This window comes from Bos mutus, chromosome 2, assembly GCF_027580195.1.
Source record: "Bos mutus isolate GX-2022 chromosome 2, NWIPB_WYAK_1.1, whole genome shotgun sequence".
NCBI classification, from domain to species: Eukaryota; Metazoa; Chordata; class Mammalia; order Artiodactyla; family Bovidae; genus Bos; species Bos mutus.
Window position 1 is genome coordinate 16,826,822 of NC_091618.1, and position 12,118 is coordinate 16,838,939.

General features: G+C 45.3%; 1 protein-coding gene across 9 annotated transcripts in view; it reads right to left on the minus strand.

Annotated features, from left to right (window-relative positions):
* ARMC9 (armadillo repeat containing 9) overlaps positions 1-12,118 on the minus strand; it is a 183,379-nt gene that overhangs the window by 119,566 nt on the left and 51,695 nt on the right. For all 9 annotated transcript variants that reach the window (XR_011467299.1, XM_070385231.1, XM_070385246.1 and 6 more), the window contains exons 11-14: positions 10,399-10,510; positions 7,285-7,377; positions 2,074-2,164; positions 15-138 (exon numbers count right to left, since the gene is read on the minus strand). Coding sequence is in view for 8 of the 9 variants with exons in the window: in XM_070385231.1 (XP_070241332.1) it covers positions 15-138; positions 2,074-2,164; positions 7,285-7,377; positions 10,399-10,510 (420 nt within the window). In the remaining variant the exon portion in view is untranslated. The remainder of the gene's footprint in view (positions 1-14; positions 139-2,073; positions 2,165-7,284; positions 7,378-10,398; positions 10,511-12,118) is intronic.

Sequence of the window (12,118 nt, forward strand, 5' to 3'; positions counted from 1 at the left end):
TGCATGGTCAGCACCTGAGGCTGAACTTCTGCAGGGCCCCAAGAACATTCTCCCGGGTGATGACATCCTTGTCTTCCTCCTTCAGCCTTTCCTCCAGCATCCGCAGCACCTTTGTGCTCTGGGCGAGGTAGCGGCGACCTGGTAATATGACAAGAGATGAACAAGTAAGAGATTCATCTTGTGTTAAGTTTCTGCTCTGAAGCCACTTTCTATGAAAACTGTGCATATAACACATGTAGAGTTTGGGATTCCTTGGTGGCTCAGTGGTAAAGAATCTGCCTGCCAATGCAGGAGATGCGGGTTTGATCCCTGTGTCGGAAAGATCCTCTGGAGAAGGAAATGGCAACCCACTCCAGTATTCTTGCCTGGGAAATCCCAGGGACAGGGGAGCCTGGCGGGCTACAGTTAGTGGGGTTGCAAAGAGTCAGACACAACTTAGTGACTAAACACAACAAGAATGCAGGTGGTTTTATGTTCTAGAAAACTTAGTAAAGCATATTTAATCTGCAAGTTGGTTTCATTCAACCAACTAATGAATAGAAAACCACTTTTTCTGTCATCTGAACATGATTCATCACTGTGTTCTTGTGGGGAGCACTGTCTTTTATTTACCCACGATCTTGAGCCCAAAAGTCAAATCACAAGGGGATGATGGATCTGTGTTTTATGAGCCCTTTAGTCTTAACATTAGAGGCAGCCAAGTAGTACTTTCTGGACATACCAATGGCCTGGAGAAGTTAGGAACCACACTTGGGACCCTATTATAAGCCTTGAATTGTCATTAGCCTATGGTAAACTTGTATCTTGATATAGATTACATTAATTTCAGACATAAATTTCAACAATATTATATCAATGGTCTCTGGCACATACGCTGGCTAATCATAAAATGTTTGCTAAATGGATGGAAGAACAAACAAATGAGAAAATTTTTGGAGTATCATATAGTCACAATCTAAAACTCCCTTTATTCATGTTAAAAAGAGCTCAAACAAATGAGAATTTATTGAAGATAATGGCATTTTGTAAAATCATTTTGAATTCTGTTATGGTGGCATTTTAGTTTTGGAATTTTCAAATCTTGATTTAAGAGGCTTAGTCTTTTACAAGAAATGGTACAGTGCTTATTGGAGTCACTTTAATTATTCCAACAACCTTATTTTGCCTTAAGTAGAAAATGGCAGAGAATGCATTACCCGCTATCTTGAGAGCAATCTAAAAAGTACTACGTTATGATACCAGAAAGCTTACAAAACAAAACTGGAGGCTGACAAAATAAACTCCGAAACCATGAAAATTTGCTCTGACAACAGCTAACTTTCACAAAAGACTTTAGAGGCATTTAACAGTAATACATTAAGGAAACACATGTCATTGCTAAGAAACTTGGGGGGGAATGTTTCTTTTCCCAGGGAAAAACATAGCCACAAGACCTAGCTCTTCTCTTTGAAGATATCAATGAAAAAGGAAAATGTTGCTGCTGTATCAGTAAACAAGGGATGCTGGAGCCATCAAGTCACTACAGCCACCCTGGATGGTGAGCCCTGAGGGGGCTCAGGATGGAGAAAAGCGGGACACTGGCCCCAGACAGCTGAGGTGCACAGCAAAGGAATGACTTCAGTGAGCCCAGACTCCTGCATCTTCCCGTACATGTTTGTCTCTAAGTTGTGTCCAACTCTGCAGCCCCCAGGATTGTAGTCCTCCGGGCTTCTCTGTCCTGGGATTTCCCAGGCAAGAATACTAAAGTGGGTTGTCATTTTCTTCTTCAGGGGATCTTACTGACCCAGGGATCAAACCCACGTGTCCTGCATTGGCAGGCGAATTCTTTACTGCTGAGCCACCAGGAAAGAATTCCTGAAGAGATCTGGCTTTAACAGTCATCTTTTGAAGTTTCAGCTACCAGGTCTTTGTTGCCAAAAGGCCTATATGTCCCGGCTCCTCCCTCATCTCTTCGGAGCAGTCTCTCAGAGCTATCTGACATGCCGTGTTCTGGCTTGTCCATTTTGTCAGCCAAATAAAACATAATCCTCAACTTTTTTTTTTTCCAGTTGACAAGAAAAGCTGACATCTTACCTTCTGCTAGGGATGCGAAAGCATTGATGAGCCTGGCCGTGTACTGCCGTACCACCTCACTCTTGGATTGCAGCAGCTGAAGCACACTCCTCTGTGTGGGGTAGGGGGCGGACATCAAAACGTCAAACGAGGAAAAACAATGGAGGTAAACACAAGTGAGAGAGAAGCCTGTGTCTGCTCTGAGGGTCTGCTGTAGTCTCCCTCTGTGTGAATTTATTAGGTGATTCAGTTTTGATTTCCAACTGATCTTTTCTATGACTTGGCAAAAGGAAGTTGTTCAAGTCTTTTGGACTCTGTGGGAGAGGGTGAGGGTGGGATAATTTGGGAGCATGGTACTGTAACATGTATATTATCATATGTGAAATCAATCGCCAGTCCAGGTTTTTTGCATGATACAGGATGCTCGGGGCTGGTGCACTGGGATGACCCAGAGGGATGGGATGGGGAGGGAGGTGGGAGAGGGGTTCAGGATGGGGAACACATGTACACCCGTGGCGGAGTCATGTCAATGTATGGCAAAACCAATACAATATTGTAAAGTAATTAGCCTCCAATTAAAATAAATAAATTTATATTAAATTAAAAAAAAAGTTGTTCAGGCCCAGAGTAGAAGAGTTAAGTATTCAAAGCATTTACAATGATGACTGACTCCAAGGAGGCAATGCTGTTTGCTATTATTGTTGCTGATGTTTTTCCAGGTAGAATGAATGACCCAGCACACGTCTAATTTTGCTCCTCCAAAACCACCATAAAACCATCAGTAAATGGAGTTTTTAAGGAGACAGATATTTTCCAGGACAGAGAAGATAGCACCAGAAACCATAACAACACAATTTTGGGATCAGGAATGCAGGATGATAACACACTCAGCAGACCCAAGAATGCCAAACAGGCAATGAGGAAGGAATTACCCGGTTTACATCACTTAATTCTCAGAAGTCACCAGAACTGGAGGAAAATCAAGAAGGAATGAAAGCTATAGGATCAGTAGCTCAGTCCCACATGCTGCTCCTGCTCTGTGTCCTCCTGTGCACCCCACACCACACACCTGGGACGCTCTCTTTTGAGGGCCACACAGAAGGTCTCTGGATGGAGAACACCAGATGCAGGTGAGCAGAGCTTCCACGTCAAAGCAGCAGAATAAATGCTCAACAGCCACCCCCTCCTCCTCTCCTAGCTGGCTCCCAGAATACTGGCAACCAAACCCTTACCTACCTGCCTATGAACAGAGAAAACAAGAGAAGAAATCAACAAAATAACTCGAGAAAAGTTCCCAGAATTACAGCTGTCAGATTGAAAGGGCTCAAAAAGTGCTCCCCCAAAATGAATTAAATACATATCATGAAAGACATCAATGGGAAATTCATTAACACTGGTGAAAAGGAAAAGACTCAACATGCTTCTAGAAAGAAAAACAAAAACAGTTCACATACAAAAGGTCAGGAATTAGAAAGGGTTTGGACTTTTCAAGAGCAACATTGAAACCTAAAAGGCAGTGAAGCAATATCTTCAAAATTCTGAAGGATGATTATTTACAACCCAGAGCTCTACACAAAGAATAAAGGTATTTTCAGACGTACACAGCCTCGAAAAATATACTCCCCCAATCTATCCTTTCTCTAGAAGCTATTAACTAAAGGCTGTGCTCCACCAAAAAGACAATTATAGAATGTTGGAAACAGAGATCCAGTTCAGGAAAGGGGTGAAAGGAATCAATATATGTTTGGTGGAGAGAGATTTCCAGAAGGCAGCTTTGGCCCAGAGGTGGAGGGCCACCAGTGCAGGCTGAATGACTGACTCAGGAGAGTGGCATACTGAAGGCTGTCACCCCCAAGATGCCTACTGCCATTGTGCCATCTTTGTTTAGGTAAAAATTTTATTGAAATATAACACCCATCAGAACATTGCCCAGATCATGAGTATACAGCTTGACAGGTTTTCACAGAGTGGACATGTGGCTAATGGACAGTCACATCAAGAAACAGAACAACAACAACAAAGGAACGGATTATCCAAATCCCAGACGCCCTCCGAGGGTCCTCATCTCAACCAAGGGCAACATCTCTCCTGGCTTCTTATATCGTGGGTTAGTTCTGTTTTAAATTTTTTATTAAATAAAGCCATGCTTTGCCGGGAGCCGGCGAGAGACATTCCACTCGTGACAAGCAGGTCCAGCCCCAGCTATGCTTTATTCTTTTATATCTGACTTTTCTCATTCAATATCATGTTTGTGAGACTCATCCATGTTGTATGCTGTATGCTCCCTCCCATGGCTCAATGCATGAAAGGGAAAGAAAGTGCTATTTGCTCAGTCATGTCCGACTCTTCGTGACCCCATGGACTGTAGCCCGCCAGGCTCCTCTGTCCATTCCCTTCTCCAAGGAATCTTCCCCACCCAGGGATCAAACCCAGGCCTCCTGCATTGCAGGCAGATTCTTTACCATCTGAGCCACCAGAGAAGCCCAATGGCCCAATGGCTCAATATATCCCATCTTAAAAATATATCGCAGATGACTTATCCATTCTACTCCTGATGGACATTTGGTTATAGCCAATGTTCTGGTTCTTATAAATACTGTTGCTATGAACATTCTTATACCTCTTACAGTTGAACATATGGCATACTTCTGTTGGGATTATACTTAGGCATGTTTCTGCTAGGGCACAGACTATGCAGTTGTGGTAAATACAGCCAGGGTTCCACAGGAGCTCACCATGTAACACATTTGCAAGCAGAGTGCGACATACCTGGACTGGTGAGCCCAGACTCATGTGCACTTGGACAGCCCTGCCCACATGCTGGTGAAGTTTCAGCTCCCCTTCCACACCCTGCTGCGTGGACCAGCTGTGGAAAGTCTGTTCACCCGACAGAAGTGTGATCAACTCCTGAGAACTATGAGCAGACCAGGAGAGCTTAAAACCCAAATTAGAGCGCCTCACCATTCCCCTTGGCCATACATACTGCTGCCAGATAACCAGTGCCTGGGCTACATTTCAGCCCTGCCAGATGCCCTCTGCTTCCCCAGACTCTCTCCTGACTCTAACTACCAATGTCCCCAGAGGAACCAATAAGAGCCCAGGGGAGCTATGTCTAATTATAATCCAGCAATTTTGTTCATGTCACCTTCCCCTAGGTGCCTTCATCTAACCTGGAAATAGTACCCATTCCTTGCAGAGTAAGGTTTGTACTTGATACTCAGCAAACCCCAAATCAAACACTATTATTCTGGGGACATATGCAAATGAGGGTACTATAAAGAAAAATAAGGAACTGATTAAGACAAGAGTGAGGATGTGCACACCCATGTTCAAAGCCGCATTATTCACAATAGCCAAAAGGGAGAGGCAACTCAAGTGTCTGTTGATACATAAACGGATAAACAAGCTGCGAGACAAATACTTATATCCCAATTTATTTTGGTGTCGTGGTGACATGGCATCCATGCTTCCCAAGGAGTTTCCCCATTCTGCAGATTCTCTGACATCTTAAGATAACTCCAGCTCATTTCTTATTGAAAAGTAAATAAATAAATAAGCCATACCAATAAAAAAAAGACTTGAGGAAGATATGATATCTTCAGTGGCTATAAAGATTACAGCCTTTTGACAAATATCATGTATCATAAAATCTAAGACGCTTTTTATTAGAGGACGTATTTTTTTATGCACAACCAAGAAAGAAAACGGCACTGCCAATTAAACTGTAACAGGCCATCGGCTATTCTTATAGATGCTAGCGTGAGGCAGGGGGAACTGCATCTTAGATTCAATGAAATATCATAATTCAGAAACAATCAGTATTGAATTCTGATTCAATTCAACTGGATTTGAGTGTATAAGTCAGGAGAGTATAATTCAGCTGCTTCAGTGCCTAATTCAGCTAGATTCAATGTCATTGCTGCTGCTGCTGCTGCTAAGCGCTTCAGTCATGTCCGACTCTGCGCGACCCCATAGACGGCAGCCCAACCAGGCCCCCCCGTCCCTGGGATTCTCCAGGCAAGAACACTGGAGTGGGTTGCCATTTCCTTCTCCAGTGCAGGAAAGGGAAAAGTGAAAGTGAAGTTGCTCAGTCGTGTCCGACTTTTAGCAACCCCATGGACTTCAGCCTACCAGGCTCCTCTGTCCATGGGATTTTCCAGGCAAGAGTAATGGAGTGGGGTGCCATTGCCTTCTCCGAATGTCATTGCAAATACCAACAAAAAAAAAAGGTTAAAGAAAATAACTCTAGAATTTGAGAGACTATTTTTCATACTTAACACAACTCTTTCATGGGAGCAATAAGATTATGTACAAAGAAGAAATGCAAAACCCTTCAGGGTTGCCACGTGTGTACACAACACATCATGTGTGACAAGCATCCTTGAGGGGCTGTTTCATCAGGTTTCAAAGAGGTACAGATACTCCACTCCCTTAACAGTAGGGAGATGAAGGTTTTAGAGCATCCTAGATAAAGATGCAAGTGAAATAATGAGACACGGTATCCTCTCATGTAGGCCACAGCCAAGCTCTCGATGCTCCTCCGGTGTGGGAACAGGTGCTGAGAATGTGGAAGGGGCTGGGGGTGGGGAGGAGAACCACCACTGTGGACCCCTCTGCATTGGGCGCTGAGTCACGTCCATCCCCCACGTGACCTCGCACAACCATCCCACAACCTCCCAAGGCAGGTGACTCAGTGGTGGGAAAGCTCCCTGAGGCGAGAAACTTGCTTAAGGGCGTTAGCCAGCTGTTGGTGGGGCAGAGATCTGAGACCAGTTCATGTCCTTTTAAACCCCATACTTCCCCCAATGCACCATTAGACCCATCTGGTCCAAAGCTCTATACAAATAGTGTGGAAGACATGTGTAAAAGTCAGGCCCAGATGAAAACAACTGGAATCTGCTTCTTTACCTTGCCCATTCTAAGTCCTGCTGAGTTTTCAGACTCATGGTAAGCAGTGGCATGAGGGCAAGAGCAGAGACTTTGAGGAAAAAAAAAGAAAAGAGATGCAGAGTTGAATCAGGCAGTACTAGCTTATTTATTAGGACTCTGCATTATAAGTGAAAAGTGGGCCAAAGTCCAGGGTGGACAGCAGATCTCAGAAGCTAACAGAAGCCCCAGGCTGACATATGATCACTCTGCTGAAGACATGCATAGAAACGAAGGGCCTCCTCCTTCTAAGACCCTCCCCAGAAGGGCAGGCCCCGGCTGGGCGCTGGCCCATCTCCCACCAACCTGGCTGTGGCTGTGACAGTCCAACAGGTCGTTGCTGATGTAGGCCTGCAGGACGGTCTCCCTCTGCTCTCCAGGATGTGATGTGGTCAAGCGCTAGGATGAAGAAAAACAAGAGTAGTGAGGTCCAAGTGTGAATGTGGGGAAAAGGCATTTTCTCATCACAGCCGGCACCAGTAACCGTGCCTTTCACCAAACCAAATGAGTGACACCCAGCTGGGCAGCTGGTCAACCAGCTGACATGTCAGTGAATGAAAAATTACAGCGAACCTCCTAATGGGTGATGTAGGAGTCACCTAACACACATACGCTCCTGAGCAGTGAAAGTGGAAAATGATGGGACTGCAAGGGACCAGATAAGGGAGAGCTCCCCAATGCACGGAGGGTTTTGTTTTTTGTTTTTTCCCCTGAAAGTGGCTCGAGTTGGTCCTTGAAGGATCAGCAGACTCTCAGGCTTCAGGGGGACGTGTGAGCGTGGTGTGGGGCTGGGATGCGTGGTCCGGCTGAGGGAGGTGCCCGACGGGGAGGGCTGTGAGTGAGCGCCGGGCCCACAAAGCACACTCATTCTATGGGGGCCTGCACAGCACCGCTGAGGATACTGTGTGTGCGTGCATGTCTGTGTGGGGCACCCCTGGCACTGCCTTCCCTTCTCTTTCCCAGTGCCCCTCTCCTTGGTGGCTTCCTTGATAGCTCAGTTGGTAAAGAATCCTCCTGCAGTGCAGGAGACCCCAGTTCAATTCCTGGGTGGGAAAGATCTGCTGGAGAAGGAATTAGGCTCCCCACTCCAGTATTCTTGGGCTTCCCTTGTGGCTCACCCAGTAAAAAATCCACCTGCAATGCAGGAGACCTGGGTTCGATCCCTGGGTTGGGAAGATCCCCTGGAGAAGGGATAGGCTACCCACTCCAGTATTCTGGCCTGAACAATTCCATGGACTGTATAGTCCATGGGGTCGCAAAGAGCTGGACATGACTGAGGGACTTTCACTTTCTCTCCTTGGCCGCAGCGGGTCCAGTCTCTCTGACACCTACCTCTGGGGACCTGCACCGTTCAGTTCTGGGTAGTCTGCCACTCTGTCTTCTCACCCACGTGCTGTTCACGGTCACACCTAGGGGCCACCGCTCGTCTGTTGAGTTTGGAGGCCTCTGCCGGGCTAGTGTGGTGGGGCTGAGGTAGGGTGCTGGAGGGGTCTCAGACAGAATCTTATAAGGATCAGTGTGTTTTTCCTGCTTGTTCTATGACAATGTCATTCAGTAAGCAAAGGAACACCAGGTCTCACCATGAGGCTCACTAGCGTAGACCAACAGCGAGAACACAGTGGATAATCCAAGAGCCCCGGGGAGGCTGGTAACCAGAGCAGTGGCAAACCTCCAGGCAGGTTACTCTCGTCGCCCCACCCACTCCAGTCAACTGGACAGAGCAGACATGCTGACTGGTCGCTGGACTCTTCCTGCTAGTCTGGATGCATACGTAGAGTGCTCCCCCAAAACACATTCCCGGAAGTGCTACCAGCCATCAGAGTGCACATGAGGAGAGCTATTTTTATCCAGAGATGGGGAAATGACACAAAGGCATTTTGATGTCAAGACAGCCTAAAATGTGGGGATCCCTGAAGATGTCTGACACTACTGTGGGTCAATCAGAGTAGACTGTTCAGTTAAGGAGTGAACTGGTGTTGGCTTGCACCAGTTGTTCTCAAAGTGTAGTCTGGGGAACCCTGGGGGTCCCCAGAGTCCCTTCAGAGGGATCTACAAGGTCACAATTATTTCTATAATAATACTAAGATATGTTTTGTCTTTTTAATGATCAGTTTCTCAGAGGCTAGATGAAGTGTGATACTGTGACAATGTAGAAGCAGAGATGAGAATTCAGCTGTCCTCCATCAAGCCAGACATTAAAGAAATGTATAAAAATGCAAAACAATGTCAGACTTCTAAATTTTTTAGTTTGGAAAATAGTTATTTTTCATAAAAATGGTATTTATGTTATGTCCTCGGTTTATTAGTGTTTATTTATTTATTTTTATTCTTTGGTCATGCCACGCGCACGGCATATGAGCTCTAATTTCCTCAACAAGGAATCAAGCCTGCTCCCTCTGCAATGGAAGTGTGGTATCTTAACCACTGGACCGCCAGGGACGTCCTATTATTGTTCATTTTAAATGAATTAATAAATATACATTTTCTCAGTTTTAACTGCTAATACTATAAATTTTGGCAGAGAAAAATTCACACAAAACCTTTGAGTTCCTCAGTCATTTTTACCATGTCAAGAGGTTTGACACCAAAGGCTTGGGAGTCAGTAATTTTTGACCCTGTCAAGACGTTTGAGACCAACAGACTTGGGAATCACTGCCTTAACTGTGATCAATCTGAAGACTGGGGAGAAAAGCAACCCTTTATTTATTTACTTGTTCATTTTTATTGGGCTGCACTGGGTCTTAGTTGCAGCATGTGGGATCTAGTTTCCTGACTAGGAATCAAACCCAGGCCCCCTGCACTGGGAGTGAAAAGTCTTAGCCACTGGACCACCAGGGAAGTTTCCATTTATTTTTTTAATGACGCCTTTTTTTTTTTTTTCTTTTTTTGCTTGCCCCTTGGCAGAAGCAGTGCCCTCTGTAGTGGAAGTACGGAGTCCTAACCACTGGGACCCCCAGGGGATTCCCAGAAAAGCAGCTATTTAGGCTTTATTTTCCTTAAAGACTTAGTAAGTTTTCTCTCTTGATGTGGCTACATGGGAATACCTAAATCCAGAGGTCTCTGTGGGGGCCAGTATGAGAGGGACACAGAGCTCTAACATGCTAACACCACCATCTGCGGGTCTGGCTCACAACCAGGGAAGGGCCAGAGGACAGGGTGGCTTCAGGGCCTGGAAATTGCATGTATCAAATCATCAAGTGAGGGTAATGGCAGCTATGATGTCAATATAAGGGTTTTTTTTTTTTTTTTTTGAGACCACAGTGATCATCAGAAGCTGGTTTTTTAATTTTAGCTCTTGGTATCAGCAGGCAGCAGGAAGAAAGATTTTGAGAAGATGGGTTGAAAGATACAAGCAAGGGAGCCAGTCAAGAAAACCAGCGTGGTCTTTTTTTTTTTTCACTTCAAGAAAAAGGTACGTACCCAGCGTAGAGCCTGCAACAAGAAGGCTTTCAAGCGGTCACTCCCCAAAATCAAATCCTTCTTCAGTTTCTCATAATCCAAAGAGGGCAGTAATGGGACATCCTTCAATTTCCTGCTCAGCAACACAAGTTCAAAGAGAAAGAAAAGGGCACAAGGGCACATTCATTATACCTCCTGAGTATCATGACGTCCCATCTCAAGTGGCTCTGACAGACTGGACGGGCAGGGGTCCACTTGCTCTCTCTGTGCTCCTGGCATCAACTCCAGGCCTCCACTGAGAGGGCTGGGTTCCAGGCCCCCATCCCAGCTTCAACGGGCTCAGCTCTGCCTCTCGTTTATGTACCAAGATCTATATAAGTTTTCCTAAAACAAGGAGTCTGCCTAATGGCTATGGAAATGACTGCATGCACAATAGACCAGGGCTCCACCCCATGGGGATGAAATAGCCTTGGAGACCTCTTAACTTCCCATCGAAGTTCTAAGATTATGAGCAAAATCCAAAGTCTTATTAGTGTCAGCAGGCCCCTAGGGTCCTCCCTAAAAACCTGTCCCCCTCAAGCCTGAGGGACAGGCTTGGGGGGATGCGAAGGATAGTGAAGTCAAAGTTGCTCAGTTGTGTCCAACTCTTTGTGACCCCATGGACTGTAGTCCATGGAATTCTCCAGGCCAGAATACTGGAGTGGGTAGCTTTTCCCTTCTCCAGGGGATCTTCCTAATCCAGGGATCAAACCCATGTCTCCCATATTGCAGGCGGATTCTTTATCAGCTAAGTCACAGGGAAGCCCGAAGGACAGACCAGGGGTCAGAAAACAACCCTGAAGATGAGGAGCACCTCAATGACCCTCCAGGAGGTAGGAGGATGTGGCCAGGAAGCGGCAGTGAGGACATGCCGGTGAAGCGGGTAGTAAGTAGGACAATTTGCAAACCCTCCTCGAGAGGACCTGAGTCAGACCTCAGGCTAAGGCAGGTTTCAAATCAGACAGCTCTCTGTTCAGAGATCTATAAGGTGTTGACGACCCGACAGCTGCATTTGGTTCACCAGAAATGGAAGGAACCATCTTAGATGCCTTGTCTTTAAAACAAGCAACCTCACATTTTGTTTTGTTGAACAAAAGGACATTGGAGTGTACAGAAAAATTGAAAACTGAATGATGTCTGGACTGTCTCAACGTTAATTTCCTCACTTGAGTGTTTTACTACAGCCAGATGAGATGTCACCACTGGGGTCTCAACTTCAGGTGCATCTGTAATTATTTCAAAACAAAAAGACTAAAAACTAAACAAAATATGAGTCTTCTAGTACTGTGCAGAGAATATTAATATTCAATGAGGATTCATTGAGAACTGAGTAAAAAGACTAAAGATGTAGGGTTTCATTTGTTTTTAAGGGTGGAGTAAAAACTGGGCTAATATTTCTGGGAGGTAGGATTGGGGGTTCTTTAAATTTTCTTCTTCATATGTTTCTGTGGAGTCAAAATTTCTATAATGAGCATGTATTACGTACATGATAGAAAAAATTTACATGCTAGGTTATTTTTTGGCCACACCATGTGGCTTACAGGATCTTAGTTCCTCGACCATGTTGGAACTCACACCCTTGGCCGCAAAGTGCAGAGTCCCAATTGCTGGACTGCCAGGGAATTCCCTTAATGTTAGTTCTTAAAAGACAAAATGAGATCCTCTTACAGTGCCCGGAAGAAAAAGCTAGAAAAGAGGCATC